Below are 19,499 nucleotides of genomic sequence, written 5' to 3' on the forward strand. Positions count from 1 at the left end.
TATTTGACCGAATGGGTCATATTTGACCGAACGGGTCATATTTGACCGAACGGGTCATATTTGACCGAACGAGTCATATTTGACCGAACGGTCACATTTGACCGAACGGGTCACATTTGACCGAACGGGTCATATTTGACCGAACGAGTCATATTTGACCGAACGAGTCATATTTGACCGAACGGGTAATATTTGACCGAACGGGTCATATTTGACCGAACGGGTCATATTTGACCGAACGGGTCATATTTGACCGAACGGGTCATATTTGACCGAACGGGTCATATTTGACCGAACGGGTCATATTTGACCGAACGGGTCATATTTGACCGAACGGATCATATTTGACCGAACGGGTCATATTTAACCGAACGGGTCATATTTGACCGAACGGGTCATATTTGACCGAACGGGTCATATTTGACTCTGAACGGGTCATATTTGACTGAACGGGTCATATTTGACTGAACGGGTCATATTTGACCGAATGGGTCATATTTGACCGAACGGGTCATATTTGACCGAACGGGTCATATTTGACCGAACGAGTCATATTTGACCGAACGGTCACATTTGACCGAACGGGTCACATTTGACCGAACGGGTCATATTTGACCGAACGAGTCATATTTGACCGAACGAGTCATATTTGACCGAACGGGTCATATTTGACCGAACGGGTCATATTTGACCGAACGGGTCATATTTGACCGAACGAGTCATATTTGACTGAACGGGTCATATTTGACCGAACGCGTCATATTTGACCGAACGCGTCATATTTGACCTAACGGGTCATATTTGACCGAACGGGTCATATTTGACCGAACGGGTCATATTTGACCGAACGGGTCACATTTGACCGAATGGGTCACATTTGACCGAACGGGTCACATTTGACCGAACGGGTCATATTTGACCGAACGGGTCATATTTGATCGAACGGGTCAGATTTGACCGAACGGGTCATGTTTGACAGAACGGGTCAGATTTGACCGAACGGGTCAAATTTGACCGAACGGGTCAAATTTGACCGAACGGGTTAGATTTGACCGAACGGGTTAGATTTGACCGAACGGGTCAGATTTGACCGAGCGGGTCAGATTTGACCGAACGGGCCAGATTTGACCAAACGGGTCATATTTTACCGAACGGGTCATATTTGACCGAATGGGTCATATTTGACCGAACGGGTCATATTTGACCGAACGAGTCATATTTGACCGAACGGGTCATATTTGACAGAACGGGTCAGATTTGACCGAACGGTCGAGCAGGAAACTTCTGGGGATTCCTTGGAATATTTGACAATTTCTACGACACTTAAAGTAGTCCTACACTATATATAGGAATGCCTTCGTGTTTTAAAAATGCCCATGAAACAATAGGGAAGATGAAGACATTCCTTTGACTTCAAGAAAGTCGATTTTAAATAAGTAAAATCTTTAACCTTTTAGAGAATTTCTCTGAACTGCGGAGTGTGCACGAATATCAGGCAAATTTACCCAAACTCTGGGTAGTTCTGCCGATTTTCTCTGAACCGCAAAAAATCATAAAGACAATCTTTCAAACATACGTGGGATTCCACGAACTTTGGAATAGTTTATCGAACTTCAAAAAAATTACTACGAATTTCACTCCATTTGAAAATCTCTGCTGTCCTGTCCTCACTATCTGTCTTCTACTGACCACCACCTTTCAAATGACACCCATATTGATGATGGTTTTCACTGTTTCTTTGAAACCGAAAGCCCCCATTATCTTGGATTTCAAAATGGCGTCAATCACCAATTTCCTGTTTTTACTGTTCAGCCGCTTTACAAGGACATCATTATTGATGGTGGTTTGTACTGTGTTGTAGTAACCGGATGCCACCAACTTGGTTTTCAAAATGGCGTCAAAGGTAATTTTTCTTCTGCTGACCACTCCGTTTCAAATGATACCCATATTGATGGTGGTTTTCACTATTTTGTCCTCATTTGATTCCATTCGGGATCGGTGCCGAAATTACCATAGGTTGAGAAAGCTGTAGGACCCTATGATTGAAAGAACTTCGCATGTCGTATAACTTTATGAACCCAAAAGGCTGGAATGAAAGAAAAATATATGCATTATATGCAATTCCCTCGAACAGTTTTTCAGTGGTCAAGATTGGCCCAATTCATGTCTATTGTGAAGGATCAATGGAAAGTAGTCATAGGTAGCGCTTTTCAAAAAACAATTACTTACATTTTTGACAAGTTCCTTCAAAACTTGGCTGTCACCCACTGTGATGCCGAATATACCCCACGGGAATTAGGATTAATTCCGGAACCAGTCTACAGATTTTAACGCAACTAAATACACAAAAACTGGACTAAATTCCAGATCCCTAAAACCGCAAAATTAAAATAAAATTTTTAGAAAAATTGTTAGCTGGTACTGTAAAGGTTAACTAGAAAATTTTACACCTACATTTCACCACAAAGAGAGCGCCAGTCTTAACTTTTCAACGGAATGAGATTTAGAAATTTAGTGTAGTTAAAGAACAAGCCTTTTCCAGTAATACTCGTAAAAAATTACAAATTCTATCTCTCTTCCTTTCATAGTTAGTTTTAGCGCTCTCTATGCGGTGAAATAAGGAACTAAAATTTTGTAGTCAAAAGATGACTCATATCATGTACTAAAATAATTCCAAAAATACCATTTAGTTAAACTCAACCATTGTTTCGCAAGAAAATGAATTTTGTGAGAATCAACTACTGATACAGAACCATGTGCTGTTGGGCCCTGTGCAAAACTGACTCAGACATCACTTCATTAAAAGCCTAACAACTCACAAGGAAGTTGGATTTATTTGCAGTCTTCGACAAAGTTGCAGGTAATAAAATTATTCTATGTTCACTTGCAGTGATAAACCGACTCATACAGTGCCACCTAGCGGTAAAAATGGAAGTTAGGGGACTTTCTTCGTGTAAATTGTCGAAAAATTTCGTACAAATTTCGAATACGTTGGTCCGGTAATTAGACTTAGCCGATTTGACTAAAATTTGGAGCTGACACTACTGATGGGACTAGGAATCGATTCATGGGTGGGCCGATTGAGTTTCAATTAGACTGGGAAATAAAATAAACTACGATATATACGAAAGGTATATTTTTCGGCTTCATAGATGATCGACCTTCCGTGAAATTAAAAAATTCAACAAAACCCAGTATTTAAAATACTCTTCGGTGAATTTCAACAAGAACTTCAGCAAAGTCCTGAACAGTTCACCGAAGATGGCTGATAAGAAGGTTCGATTTCAACATTTCTCATAAGCGAACCGAATATCTTCTCTCTCGGGACATCAACATTCCTTCGTCAAGTGCCAGATACTGAGGAGACCAAGTGGAAACACAAAATCCTTGACTTGTTATTAGATTTCAGTAAATTTTTTCTATAATCAAAATATAACTTGTCTAGCAGTTTTGGATAATAAATTCTAATCCAAAAATTAAAGCCGTACTGGACAATCAAGCGTTCAACGAACTAAATAGTTACAACGGTCCTCACAAAAAACGCAATCCAGCCCAACACGTTCGCCGGCACACAAACCATACTTCAGTTTCCGATCACTACTCAATCCACCGGCTCTAATTAATCAACTGATTAGACGCCGATTACGCTGTTAATCCACGCGAGCATTAACATATTTACCGTCGCCACTCTCGTCGCGCCACCGCTATCCGATGTTTGAGACCGCAGCATGGGGCAGCCCTATAGAACTAAACCCGGGTAAGCCTCAGATTTCATCGGCACGCAACCGGTGGTGTGTATTCACCAAGTTTTCCCCGTGTATATTATATAGCTATAGACGTGTGTGCATGTATATTAAACATTCACTACACTACAGTAAACACACAACAGTCGTTAATTTAATTGTTATTATGATCCGGTGGCAGCTGCCAGGCACAATTCCAACCCCTGGCCATGGCGTTTGTTGGTCTCGCTCCGGTCCGCTGCAGCGACGGTGGCTGGTTGCGGTGTGCATGTGGGGAGTCAATTGAAAATGAAAATGTGGGATGAAATCGCGATGAAATTGATACGGGCCAGCAGGAGTTTCCCGTACGCTCGCCGCTTCCAAGTGTTCACCGGTGACGGGACAAAGTTTTCTGCCATTCACAATCACACACAGAGACTCAGCATGCACGCAACAAAACGCATTAACGCGGATGCATTTCACCACTTTGTTGGTGGCAAACTGATTGCACCGCCCGATGCGATGTTGATGATCCCGGATGATGGTGCCCTCGAGTGTCGATGGAAACCGGACTGACCAAGTAGGTGCCATTGTGTGTTCCACAGGAAGGAAAGGGGAAAACAATGGAAACAGGGAATTCAATAAACTGGCCGGTTTATGATACTTATAGGAAGCTAATTAAATGAAGATTGTGCTAGTCCCGCCGGGAATCGGGTTAATTCGGTTGGGGGGTTGGTAAAAGTGCTGATACGAAGTTCGTTTTTAATAATTGAAGTTAGTTTTGGGAATAATAACACCAAATCAGATCTGAATGTTTCAAAAATGGTTTACATGGCATCTCCTGTTCAAAGTAACGGATGTAGAGTAAGTTCAACCTCCAACCAGAAATTAGGATTTGATAATACAAAGGACCTTTCCCGAAACTCTTTTGATGACACCATACAGCATTTTATTAGTATGTTGACTCTGTTCAAACCTTAGACTCAAACTCAGAAACATATTGAAACTGGTCTGGAATCAAAGACTGAGACCGAGACTGAGATTGCGACTGAGACTGAGACTCAGACTGAGACTGAGACTGAGACTGAGACTGAGGCTGAGACTGAGGCTGAGACTGAGACTGAGACTGAGACAGAGGCTTAGACTGAAATTGAGATTGAGGCAGAGGCTGCGACTGAGACTCACGCCGAGAATCAGATGAAGGTTGAGCCAGAGACGGAGACTAAGGCACCAACAGAGTGACGACAAAAAGCTGGAGCGAATTGTCACAAAAATTTCAAACAATTTTAATGATAATGCAGATGATGATAATTTGTGACTCACGGCAACCAATTGCATATAAAAACCGTCCTGTTCAGAGCAAAAGTATAAAAACGCATGAAAAAATACTTAAGCGTATTTGAGATATCTGTGGATAATTTCCCCACAATTTCGGAAATGGGAAAACATTAAATTATTTCCTAGAAAAAAAATTATTCTTGAGGGCATCTCGCACAACTACTAATACTTCCTACTCGCTAGTTCTACTAGGCATTCGAATACACAAGTGTAGAAAACATCAACAAATACACAAAACAAATGAAATAAATAGACTAAATGAAATCAACAAAAATAAACAGAATAAATGAAATACACAAAATGAACAAATTAAAAAAATATTAAAATCTTTCGAACGAAAAAGTAAAATAAATAACAAATTAACACTAACGGATGTATAAAATAACCAAAATAAATGAAATCAATCAAATAAATAAAACAAATGAAATAAATATAATAAATTAAATGCATAACATAAATACTACATATAAATTGAATAAAGAAAATAAAATAACCCAAATAAAAGCTGTCAAATGATTGAAAAGCATGAAATAAATGAAGAAAAAAAATAAAAGAAATAAATCAAACAAAGTAAATAAGTAATAAAATGAATTAAATGAAAAATTTAAATAACAAATTGAATGAAATAAAATAAATAAGACAACCAAAATAAATACAATTCATGAGAAAATGGTGAAGAAGAAGTACAAACATTAGAATGATTTTTTTTATGAAATATATAAAATAAATAGAATACTCAAAATAAATCTAATAAATTAAACACATAAAATTATTAAAGTGCATAACATCAATAAAATAAATGAATGTAAAAAACATCTTTCAAATAAATAGAACAAACAAAAAGATAAATATAAATAAACGAAGGAAGAATGCGTATAAAACAAATATAAATATAAATGAGAAGAATAAAATGAATGAAGCGAATTATATGCACTAAAATAATATAAAGAATAAACCAAAACAAAATAAAATATTACAAAATATAAATAAAACAAATTGAATAAGGCAAAATAAAGTAAAATAAGGAAATAAGAAAGCATCCTTAAAATTATTTAAGGAATTAAATGAATAAAATTATTAAAATGACGAACATGAAAAAAGAACTAATACAACGAATGAAATAAGTAAACTGAAGAAAATTAATAAAAAAGTATTTAACACGTACACTATCAAAATAAGCAGAGGAATAAAATTATAGACAGAAATAAAAAATAAATTGACCAAAAGACTGAACTGATCAGTATTATTTAAGTGAAAAATTGAACAGAATGAATAAACTCAATCAAATTAATAAAATACAAAGCTTAGTAAAATCAATACAACAAAGACTCGTTTTTATCCGCCTCATTCGTGTATTTCAAGTTGTTAAATTGAGGACGACAAAATATATTTGCTGCTTTTAAGTTAACCCCGAAGCTTTTTTTTATTGTCATTATAGAAATTTTAACCTTAGGGTCATTCGCCTCCTTTCGGGTTACAGAATTCTCTTTTTGGAAAAATCGCTAACTCTATGTGCGAGGTTGGGAATCGAACCCAGGTGAGCTGCGTACAAGGAAATCGATTTACCAACTACGCTATGCCCGTCTCCTAAAACACGAAGAAGCTGTTAAAATGTTCTTCTTTAGTCCCTAGACATAACCTCATAACCCTGGCTGGCTGATAAAATCGGGTAGAAAAACTGAAAAATCAGGGGCTGATAAAATCGGGTCTTCACTGTAATTAATTTGATAAAGCAATAAAATGCGTGAAATCGAAATCACAATCCAGATAGTGACGTCACCTTTCTGGCGTCACTGTTTGGCCTCGTAGCAGAAATAGGCAACGAAAAATAGCTAGAACCTTAAATCACAAACAAAAGAATAAAACGACAGGGGATACTCGCAATTAGGGTTAAAAAAATTAAAAGAACTTTTTCTAACCCGAAAAAAGGGGCGAACGACCCTAAGGCTTAAATCTCTATAATCGAAATAAAAAGAAATAAAATAAAACGTATAGACATTAGATATGAAAAGTATCAAAAATAAAAAAGCAATCAGGTAACTAAAATAAATAATAGGAATAAACGAATACGGTTCCGAAAGAAATAAATTAATAATAATTTAAAATAAATAATAGCAATACGATTAAATAGAATTGATAAAATGAAAAATGGCATAGCGTAGTTGGTAAATCGATTGCCTTGTACGCAGCTCATCTGGGATCGATACCCAACCCCGCACATAGGGTTAGAAAATTTTCTAAAGAGATTTTCCTAACCCGAAAAGAGGCGAATGACCATAAGGTTTAAACCTCTATATTAAGAAAAAAATGATATAATTAAAATCAACATATTGTGTAGAATCAGTAACATAGATAAAATGAATACAAACAATATAAAATTATAAAAAGAAATATAATGAATAAAAAATAAAATAATTAAAGTGAATTATAAAAAAAAACATAAATTAAAGAAGTAAATGAATAGAACGTAAAACTAACAATGTTAATGAAATTAACAATTTGAATGAAATGAATTGGCTGAATGGAATAATGTAGATTACTAGAACTAAAAAAGACCAATTAAAAAGAAGCGTTATAATAATTATTATGATAAATCGATATTCATGAATCTACTAAAAATAAATAAAAAAATAATAATGAAATGAGTGAAACTAATAAATCAGACAAACTAAATATAAGTTTTAAAGGGAATTAACGAAATACACAACAGAAATTAAATTAAAAGAGCGAGATAAAATGAACAAGATAATTAAAAATAATAAAATGGGAAGTATTGAAAATATACTAAATTCAAACATGAAAAGTATTTTTAGAAAGGATATAAAATGAATAGAAAGATTAGGATTATTAAAATGATGAAGTTATTGATGTAAAGAACATTACAAAGAACAAAAGTAATAAAGCAAACAAAATAATTTAATAAATACAATGGAACAAGTAAATTAAAACAATACGTTGGTTGAAAAAATACAAACAGTAAAGTCAATAATATGACTAAAATGGTTGAAATGGAAAAATAACAATATTAATAAAAATAAAAACTAAATAATAACCAAACAAAGATTTAAATGAATAAAATGAATTATTAAAACATCATGAATTAAAAAAGTAAATGAATAAAACTTAAAACTAACAATATTAATGAAATTAATAATTTGAATGAAACGAATTAGCTGAATCAAATAATATAGATGTAGATTACTAGAACTAATAAAAAGGACAAATTAAACAGAAGCGTTATAATAATTGTTATGATAAATCGATATGATAAATTAATTGTTAAATTAACAGAAAAAATCACTTATTCACACACTACTGAATCTACGCAAAAAAATAAAGAAAATAAAATTGCAATGAGTGAAACTAATGAATCAGCAAACTAAATATATGATTTAAAGGGAATTAACAAAATACACAACATAAATAAAATTAAAAGAGCGAGAGAAAATGAACAAGATAAATAAAAATAATAAAATGGGAAGTATTGAAAATATACTAAATTCAAACATGAAAAGTATTTTTAAAAAGGATATCAAATTAATAGAAAGCGTAGAATTATTTAAATTAAGAAATTATTGGTGTAAAGAACATTACAGTGAACAAAAGTAATAAAGCAAACAAAATAATTTAATAAATATAATGGAACAAATAAATAAAAACAAAACATTGGTTGAAAAAATACAAACAGTAAAGTCAATAATATGACTAAAATGGTTGAAATGAAAAAAACAGTAAAAAAATTAAAAATACAAATTTTAAAATATAACAGAACGTGTAAAGCGAATAATAACAATAGTTCATAAATAAACATATTATGCAATATATGCAAAAATAAAAGAAAAAATATAAAAATGAATAAAATTGCTAATATTGATAAGAAAGATGGAAAGAAAAATGAATATAAAATGCAAGAAATAGAATGGAAGGCCACAATGAAATAAATAAAACGAATATAACAAAACAAAGATTTAAATGAATAAAAAGACTTCAACTAACTGAATAAATAAAAAAAATAACCAGAATAAAACAGCACGGAACGAACATAAGAAATATAATACATAAAATGAATCATTGGATAAAACCCACACGCGCACACAAATTTAAAAAAAACAAAATAAATGAATCGAACGTTTCCAATTATTAGAATGGAAATATGAGAAATGACCTGAATAAAAAAATTACAAAATTTTGGAAAAATGAATTGTTGGCCCTTCCATGTCCCACTTTTTCTTAGGGAAATGAGTCTTCAAAACTATTTTTTCGTAGTGTTGGAGTCAAGAAACACGATTTTCGATTTTTTTAACAAGATATGTGCTTCTTTTGCAGTGCTACAAGCTGTAAAATTCTTACCATCCGGTGCTCGTTTCAATTCTCCTAAATTATTTGTAAATGTCTAATTAAACGGAAGAAGTAGCCGAAAACTGTCAAAAGTGATAGGCTAATATTGCATGACAACGAAGTGATAACCAAATCTACACTTTTCACCTTTAACTGAAACTGTCCCTGGCAGCACTGCTTAAACTGAATCCAATCAGTCTAATTGCAATAACTTCAGTTCTACTGATAATACTAACAACTGTGAGTACTCAAATGAAAAGTGATATGTACTCCCAGGTATCAGGCTTACTTAGTTTTGCAAACCAATTTTGTGAAAACTAAAAACTTTGTTGTCCCTAAACAAAACGGGAACGAAGGGGTTAATACTGCTACAGTGAATACAAATAATAAAATTAAATTCATTCAGGAGATTCCCATAAATAGAAAAAATAAAAACAATAAAAAATAAAATAGCGAGGTTAATAAAAAAATAATAAAATATGAAAATGAAGAAGTAGAAAATGTGGATGAAAAAGTAGGCCGAATTGATTAAACAGAACTAGTTAAATAAAAACATAATAAACGAAAGAATTTTTGCAAATGAATTTATTTGAAAAATATATAAAGTGAATAAAAAAAGCTAAATAAATTGAATAAAACATAAATAAATAAATAAAAGGTATCAGATGAATATAATTATTATAATAAATTACAAGAATAGAATTGAAATAATAAACAAAATAATTAAAGTAAAAATATAGAAAAAAGGTTAAAGTTATAAATAAATAAAATTACAAAATCTATAAACTGAATAAAATTAATGAAGTTAAAAAATTAAATAATTTTCATAAGAAGCAAAGAAAAACTCAAATAGTAAAACATATAAAGCGAAATAAGATCAAACGAATAATAGTAATGAATAACATGACCAGAATTAATACAATAAAAAAATCAATGAAGCGAACTAAATTTATATAAACAACCAAATGAATACAAATAATAAAATAACATAAAATCAAGATTTAAATGAATAATAAAAAATGTATAAAATCGATAAGACGTATTAAATGAACAAAACAATAAAAAAGCGTCAAATATAGCAGATAAGTGAACAGGCGGAGTAAAATTAAAAGAATTAAATTAACTGAATCAAACAAATAGAAATAATGAAATTTATGAAGCAATAAATAAACAAAATAACAAAATAAATGAATGCAATAAAACGACTGTATTCTATCACTTTTTAAATAAAGCGAAATACATATCAATAGTGGAAGACAATTTGACCAATATAAGGAATCAAATAAATAAAACTATTATAATGGGAACATGACTAAAGCGGAAAAATATGAGAAAGGAATATGGACAAAATATTGAAATAATAAATAACTAAATGCGTAAAATGAAAAAAAAAATGCTGAAGCTGTCAAAAATAAAGAATTTCACACTCAAATTAACAGTTATCAAACATCTAAATTAGTAAAAATTATAGGTTTTTAAATATACCTAAATAAACAATATTACGGATAATAATTTAAAAAAATAAATTAATAAAACGAGTGTACGTGCATATATAAATAAATAATATAAATACCTAAATACAATAACTAAAATTAAAGAAATCCACAAGAAAATGAATAAAGTGAGTGAAATTAACGTACTAAAACTAACGAATTAAATAAATCCAATTCATAGAGCGAATAATATAAATAAAAATAAATAAAATGAATAGATTGGTAAATGTTTGCTTAACAAACAAAGTAAATAAAATAAAAAATTGAGCACAGTAAAGCAACAACTAAAATAATTAACATAAATGAACGAAAGAAAGGAAATCTAAATTGATAAAATGAATTAAGAGATTAGAATGAATAGAACGAATCAAATTAACCCTCAGCTGACATAACGCTCGAAAACAATGTGCTTCGTCCGCTTTAACGGTCATTTTGAATATATTTGTAGTTGTAGGGACTGTAGCCGCATTTGCGATGATGGCGTCACTGACATATGAACACTCGTGCGGGGGATAGACCACTAGTGCAAAATTGTTCCCAAACCTGAGGATTAACACTAGAGCACATGAATGTTTGGGACCGTGTACAAAAGGTGGAGCTAGTGCTCTGGGAAAATCAGCGGACCGTTAGTTTTTAGAGGAATTTCCTCATAGTGTTATGTCTGTTAGTCTGTGATGAGTAAACCAAATAATATATTGCCAGCTCACGAAAGCTACAGATTTTTTATTTAACCCTCAAAAATGCCCAACACTGCAATTTTACGCGTCAAAATTTTATTACTAATAACTGACGGCGCTGGTGGTTGACTGGTAAGCGTGACCGCCACTCATTCCAGTTGGCCTGGGTTCAATTTCAGCCGAGGTCGTTGAGATTTTTCTGAAGTGAAAAAATCTGTGGTCACGTCTTCCTTCGGAAGGGAAGTAAAGCCGTTGGTCCTCGGTCTATGAATTTGGTGGATCGATATCTAGTCCAGCTAGTGAAGTCTCACCTCTCTGGCGTCGGTAAAGAAGAAGTGATCCAACTTCTATACTCTTACTAACAAAAATATATTCCTCCTGTGATACTTGTGGAATGCGCAGTAGTATATACGGCCTCTAGCAAAAGCAAGTATCGGACTAACCATTCCTTCCCTTTCCTTCCGCGATCTACGTTCGGGCCTGGCCGGTGCCGGTATTGATCAATACTTTAAGATTACCAGGAGTTGCGCATTGAAAGATGTTTCGCTACTCCCAAGCATAATTATCTACTTATTCTCTGTGCAACTTCAGCTAGTCCAGATCGATGACGGAGTAGCAGCCAGCAGTGGTCGCACAAGCTCAAGCTTAAGCGCAAAATTTTATTACTAATAACTTTTATTTTCACATCGTTCACAACAGAATTCTACAGAGGAGTACTACAAGTTTGCAACTTAAAAATATGTTTTGTGTTCTCCAATAATTTAAAAATAAAAAATTACTAAATTACACTGCCATACACAAATTTTCCTCAAATTTTCAACTTTCAACGTTGAATTTATTCAACATAGTGATTGCAAAATCCAAATAATGTATCTGTATGATTGGTGGAAATTTTGTGAAAGGTTTTCATAGTGTCGATGACATACAACCGTGTTTTGAAAATTCTATAGTTTCCCGTAATTCAAATAAAATATTTTGAATAACATGAAGTGCAACGAGTACAACGCATAAGATGAATTGAATAAAAGAAAGGCGAATCGAATAAAATGAAAAGTATGCAATTTATAAGAATCGTTTCAAATAGCTTACTATTTGAATATAAATATATAAATAACATGAACAAAAGGTAAATTAAATAAACAATATACACGAAATAAATAAAATAAGTGAATGAATAGAAATCGGCTACGAATCTGGATCGAGTCCAAAGGGACGGGCATAGCGTAGTTGGTAAATCGATTGCTTTGTACGCAGAGCTCACCTGGGTTCGATTCCCAACCCCGCACATAGGGTTGGAGATTTTTCCAAGAGATTTCTCTAACTCGAAAAGAGGCGAATGACCCAAAGGTTAAAAGCTCTATAATCAAAATAAAAATACAAATGAATCGAGTCTAACTTGATTGTTGAATTTAAGCTGGAATCCGTACAGAATCCATTCAGAATTTCGAACCGATTTTCAAATGTTTGATCCAGAATAAGACTTCCTAGATTTCGACCTAGATTATAAGTAGTTAGAACGTTTCTTTCTGAAAAGCTCTGACTATAGATCCAGAAATCTGTCTGGTTTCTGTTAGAATTTCAGCTCAAGTGCAACAACCGAATCGGATGTCAATTGAGGTCAGTTAAATTCTGTTGTTTATCAAAAAATAACTGTATTTCGTCATCAATAACGTACTTATAACCTCTGATTAGAATACATAAGCTTGAGACCGATTAATACCGCTTTTGGTTAATTCTCCGGAAGCCGCGAAGTGCACTGAGTGCACAACGTTATGAAATTCAGGCGAAACCGTATGATTAAGTCTTCTGGCAGGCGCACAAATGTAGATAATAGCCGAAGGGTCAATGTTCAACTGAGAAAGCTTGAAAAGGCGACCGTGCTTGAAACATAAAAAGCAATTTTTTGATATTCTTCACACAAGCTTCATGAAAATAGATCAACGACTTTGCCAACAGTGCGCAAAAAAACTGCTCTTTACGTTCCCTATGTAATGGGAATATACTTTTTGATTTTTCACAGAATTAGAAAAATTTAGTAGCACTTAGCCTTATAAATATTCAGGCTGTTAGATTTGGTCCTATAACTGGTACAATTATTTGTATCAAGAGTGAAATCGACAATACTCACGAATGATACTGTGCCTGGAGAAAGTTGAACTCCTCCTTTATCCTTTCGAGCGTCTCCGCTATTGTGAACTGGCGCCCCTGTGGGGGTGGACCCTGCAAAAACAAAGAATAAAAAGAAACACAAATTAGCTTCAGCCCCATAACATCAATCCATCATACGATGGTACTGCACTCCTCCGATAATGTGGCCCCTATCTCGCAATCATATTTAGTTATATGTAATTACTATCTGAAAACACTCCCGCTCAACACCTCCCCAATTGATAAAGCTTTTCAAGTGCAAATTATAATTTATCAAACTAATTATCATAATCTTTATTGATGCCGCAAACACAATCCGACCCCGGAGAGGGGAGCATCGATTTCAGGAATCGGATAATCATCGCGGCATAAATGTATCACGTTTGGTTACACGCGCAATCACACCCGCCCTCACTTTCGCTCTCTTCCACTCGCGCACACACTCTCTCCCTCACTCTCTCTCTCACACACACTATCTTTCACACCTCACAACATCTCATCGCAAACAAACATCCACCCACACAAACACCCATTGAAATATTTATAGACTCCAATTAAATACAATTATGAAACGGGACAGCACCTTCAAATTGGCAGTCATATTAACTGCTTGTATGTTGAACACAGGAATTCTGCGAAACTCGGAACTGCCGCGCGGGCTGCGGGGTCTGTAAAATTAATTACTTTTCACTCCCACACCACCGACCACCCACCGTCCAGGACGACGACGACCGGATGAGCGGCAATTGTTTCAACTAGTTGACACGTTGAATCACTGAACTGCAGCTGCCAATGACCGCCGATCAGCCGCACGCGGGGGACCGAAATAATTAAACTGATTAATTCATTCGATGGGAAATGTGCTTTATTTTATTATCGTAATATCGATGTTTTATTCATGCACTTCTGCCACCCACCGCCGTCGCCACCTTCGTCGTCACCGCAGGGCCGAGATGAAGCTTTTCACGGCTTGATGATGGTTGGTCACTTCGCTAGTAGCACACCGACACAAACGTACACACACAGACAGGAACGTAACACGTACACAAACACACCGTGCACTGTGACGGGTAACTGTTTTTAATGTGATTATTTAATATGTTAAATAAATGATTGAATTATGATTCGTCGGATTTCCCCAGAGCGGGACACGATGAGTGGGAGTTTTTGGGGTGGTTCGGCGTTGTGGTGATGACGGGAGAAACTCTCACTCTCGTTGGTTGATTGTTGACCACTGAACTGTGTTGTTTGTACCCAACCAAATGGTTGTTGAGGTGTTTTCTTTGGTTCACGCGGGTTGTGCACTTTGACGAACTCTCTTCACACTCTCGTTTTTTTGTTGATTTTTACCGCACTTCCCGATCACTACAACGGATCACTTTTCCCACTTGGTTCGGGATGCTTTTTCTCTGGCAGTTGGCCAATTCAATTACAGACGATATTAATCCAATTTGCGAAACGATTTTTCTGGCAAATCTTTTGCCTCCATAATCCACACAAGGGCGATCTCACTGCTTTCGTCACCATGAGCCTCCCTGCCGCATTGATGTTGTATCGCTGCTGCTGCTGCCTATCGCTTTGTGCATGTATGTTTGCCCTACTGGGAAAAAGGATGACCTTTTTTTGCTCCTTTTGCTGGCGCGTTATCCTCGTTTCGTCGCACACACTATTTTCGCAGAACTGACTTTGTCACGGATACACTGACACAAGCACATCACACGGGTGCTGACAAAACGCACGTCGCGTCACGATGTTGAACCAAACACAACCAACTTCACAAATTGGCCACGGAAACGTTTCCGCTAAAACACTACACCGCTGTTGTTATTGCAGGACGCACCACCGCATGGCACTGATCCGAAAAGTGGAACAAGACGGACGAAATGATCCTTCCAGCACGAGCGTTGGTACACCAATGACGTGCGGTATCGTTTCGTAGCCACATGCAAGGATAACTACTCTCCCGTTTCTCGCCGTCAACCCCTAGCAACCCTGTGGTGATGAGGCGCGCGCTCTCACTGTAGCTTGGTGTGCGTGTGACTTCGCGTGTTTGTGTTCGCCATAGACAGCTGCGAGCCGAGTTGCCAGTAATGCAAAGTGACCAGGCGTCTAGCGTTTCGCAGGATAGTTCCGTATTATAGCAAAATGTTTCGCAGTGAAAATGCGTCTAATTTGACAAAATAACGCACAAGATTTTTTTACTTTTTAACGACATTTAATTAGCTAGAGATTACTAAATATGGAATGTTATGAAAATTTACAGCCATAGTTTTCAAGTGAGAGGAGGATGTAAAATATACAGATCGGAAAACTAGGTGTAAGGTCATTAGTAGAGATGGTCGGGTTTCATTTTTTCCGAACCCGACCCGAACCCGAGAGCTTGAAAATTGAAAAACCCGGACCCGACCCGAACCCGAAATATTAAAATGTGAAAAACTCGAACCCGACCCGAACATTTTAAAATTGCAAAACCCGAACCCGAAAATGAAAATTTTGTAAAACCCGAGTCCGACCTGAACCCGATAATTTCAAAATTTAAAAACCCGAACCCGACCCGAGCCAGAAAATCATCTGGTTTAGTGGTCCGAATTTAGCATAGTCTGTACGGTGATGACCTATCGCGAACAAATTTCTATTGCGTAATTGACGAGTAGGAGCATATAAATTTAATTTTGACAATATGTTAGATGAGTCAATACGCTGCATGACGATATCGTTTAGAAACGAGATCATAGCATAGTCCCGACGTTCTTTCAATGTTTGAATATCTATCAACATACAACGTGCTTCATAAGATGGAAGAGGGAATACTGTCCATCTTAACTTGCGTAGTGTATATAATAGAAACTGTTTTTGGTTTGACTCAATTCTCACTTCGTGTTTTTTTTATGAATGGTGACCAAACAATACTACAATATTCTAAAATAGACCGAACATATGCTACGTAAAGAGTTTTAATTGTGTAAGGATCTTGAAAGTGATATCCGAAGCGTTTTATAAAATTAAGCATATTACTAGCTCTATGAACAATTGCATTGTAATGTTCCACAAATTTTAATTTTTTATCTAAGATAACTCCTAAATCTCTTATTTTATCGCATTGCTGAACGGTTTGATTACCTAATGTAATTGACACGGAAGCCGTGATTTGTTTTCTGCTAAAAGTCATGAGATTACATTTTTTAACATTTAATACCAGTAAACATTTACAACACCATGTATAAAAGTTTTGTGTTTCATTGTGAAAAACATTATAGTCATTATTATTTCTAATTTCTAAAAATAGCTTATTATCATCCGCATATATGAGAATTTGATTGTTTTTTTCCTTTTCTCAATAGAAAGGTATTGCAATTGCTCTGAAAACCGACTTTTTAACGGAGGCCCGGAGGGCCGAGTGACATATACCATTCGATTCAGTTCGTCGAGTTCGGCAAATGTCTGTGTGTATGTATGTATGTGTGTATGTGTGTATGTGTGTGTGTATGTGACCAAAAATGTCACTGATTTTTTTCAGAGATGGCTGAACCGATTTTGACAAGCTTAGTCTCAAATGAAAGGTGCAACGTTCTCATAGGCTGCTATTCAATTTCTAATGGATCCGACTTCCGGTTCCGGAATTACTTGGTGATGAGTACGAACACGCAGAAAATGTCGATTTTAATAAATTCTGCAATGAATGTATAAAGGTGAACATTTTTCCAAAATATGACCACAACTGCTTCGATTTGTTGTATTAGGTCACTAACATCCATTCAAAGTCTTTTTGGCCACATTGGCCACCATCATCGGTTCCGGAAGCCCCGGCGGAAGTATCTAAATTCAGAATAACAGTCACAGTTTCTCGCAGATGGCTAGACCGTCGGTTTCTCGCAGATGGCTAGACCGTCTCGACTTGGCCTCAAATGAAAGGTATTGCGTCCCCGTAAATGGCTATTTAGTTTCATCCCGATCCGACTTCCGGTTCCGGAGTTACAGGTTGTGGCGTGCGATCACATAGCAAATTGTGATTCAAACCGATACTCCGATGAAAGCAAAAAAGGTAAAAATTTCGCTAAAATGTCGCTCAAACAACTTCAATTTGCTGTTCTAGGTCACCGACGGCCAACCAAACTTTCGTTGACTACATTGACCACCATAGACGGTTCCGGAAGTGCCCGGGAAAAGCGGCCATCTTTCAAAATTGACGAACTCACATCAGTTTCCCGGAAATGGTTGGGCCGATTTTCACAAACTTAGTCCCAAATAATAACTGTAATATCCCCACAGATGTCTATAAAATTTCGTACGGATCGCTTATATGGTTCCGGAAATATAGACTAAACCGTCCGGTCACATATGAAATTCCCATATAACCTCAAATTTTTTCTCAAACGGGGGACCCCATGAAATTTCAGAAATCGAATTCGTATTTTTGATGCCAAACATCTTTAAAATGCATGAAACGTCGAGATTTTATGTTATCACGAAAAAAATTTTTTTATAAAAATCGACTTTTTGGGACTCTGCCGATTTCGCACCTTTTTTTTTTCAATTTAATAATAATGTGGCTGTTTTTTCTTTTACAAAGTTTTAGAACTCGAATAATGATTTCTATTCTTGTATATAGTTGTCATGTCGTGTATAATAAAAATGTAATATATACATTTGGAAGCTTATAATGAATATAAACAACGCAAAAATTCTCGTGTTCATGTTTGAGAAAGGCACAATTGCACCGCTAGGTGGATTAAAACAGGTTTTTTTTTTTAAATAAGAGAGATGTCGTTGACATATAAAATGAAAAGAAGAGGTCCTAAGTGTGAACCTTGAGGAACCCCCGAAGTAACTTTAATTATATCAGATTTCATCTCATAGAATTTTACTTTTTGCTGACGATCTGTTAAATACGACTTAATCCAATTGAGGAGTCTTATCTCGATTCCCAATTTTTCAAGTTTGAATATTACTATGGGAATGTCCAGCTTATCGAAAGCTTTGCTGAAGTCAGTGTAAAGAGCTTCTATATGATTTCTTTTATCCATGGCATTTAACGAGTAATCAACAAATTCTAAAAGGTTTGTACTAGATGAACGGCCTTTGACTTGGTTGAAAATGGTTTTATTTATGATGGATTCGGAAAGTTTGGGAAAGCAAGACAGAATGGCAATTCCACGATAATTGCGAATATCAGATTTTTTACCCGATTTATAAATAGGTATTAAAAAAGATTTTTTCCAATCTTTTGGGAAAATACCAGATTCTAGTGACTTATTGAACAGCCAGAATAAAGGTGACGTAAGCTCAGTTGCTAAGTTTTTTTTTTTTTTTTTTTTTTTTTATTTCAATTATAGAGGTTTTAACCTTAAGGTCATTCGCCTCTTCGGGTTAGAAAAATCTCTTAGGAAAAATTTCTAACCCTATGTGCGGGGTCGGGACTCGAACCCAGGTGCGCTGCGTACAAGGCAATCGATTTACCAATTCGCTACGCCCACTCCCCAAATGCTAAGTTCTTTATGAAAGCAGGTGGAATTCCATCAGGTCCTGAGCATCTAGATCATTGAGACCAGACAAGATATCTTGAACATTAATGTGACTGACACCAACATCCCTTGAATAATTAGGAAAATAAGAAAAATATTCAAAGTCACGATCATTATCTGAATAGTTAGAATAAGTTTCTTGAAAAAAATGTTGCGAAGAGATTACAAATATCTTTTGAAGTTTCACCCTCTTTCCCATCTAAAGACATTTTTGATGGGAAGTTGCATGAATTCAACTTAGTTTTGATGTAATTAAAAAAG

General features: G+C 35.1%; 1 protein-coding gene across 15 annotated transcripts in view; it reads right to left on the reverse strand.

Annotated features, from left to right (window-relative positions):
• The window catches only part of LOC131685024 (protein groucho), a 518,750-nt gene that overhangs the window by 247,136 nt on the left and 252,115 nt on the right, over positions 1-19,499 (reverse strand). For 14 of the 15 annotated variants that reach the window (XM_058968368.1, XM_058968365.1, XM_058968364.1 and 11 more), the window contains exon 3: positions 13,697-13,788. In XM_058968368.1, the coding sequence (XP_058824351.1) occupies positions 13,697-13,788 (92 nt within the window). Of the gene's footprint in view, positions 1-13,696; positions 13,789-14,299; positions 15,621-19,499 lie in introns of those variants that run through there. The other variant, XM_058968361.1, reaches the window with a different exon arrangement.

This window comes from Topomyia yanbarensis, chromosome 2 (assembly GCF_030247195.1).
Source record: "Topomyia yanbarensis strain Yona2022 chromosome 2, ASM3024719v1, whole genome shotgun sequence".
NCBI classification, from domain to species: domain Eukaryota; kingdom Metazoa; phylum Arthropoda; class Insecta; order Diptera; family Culicidae; genus Topomyia; species Topomyia yanbarensis.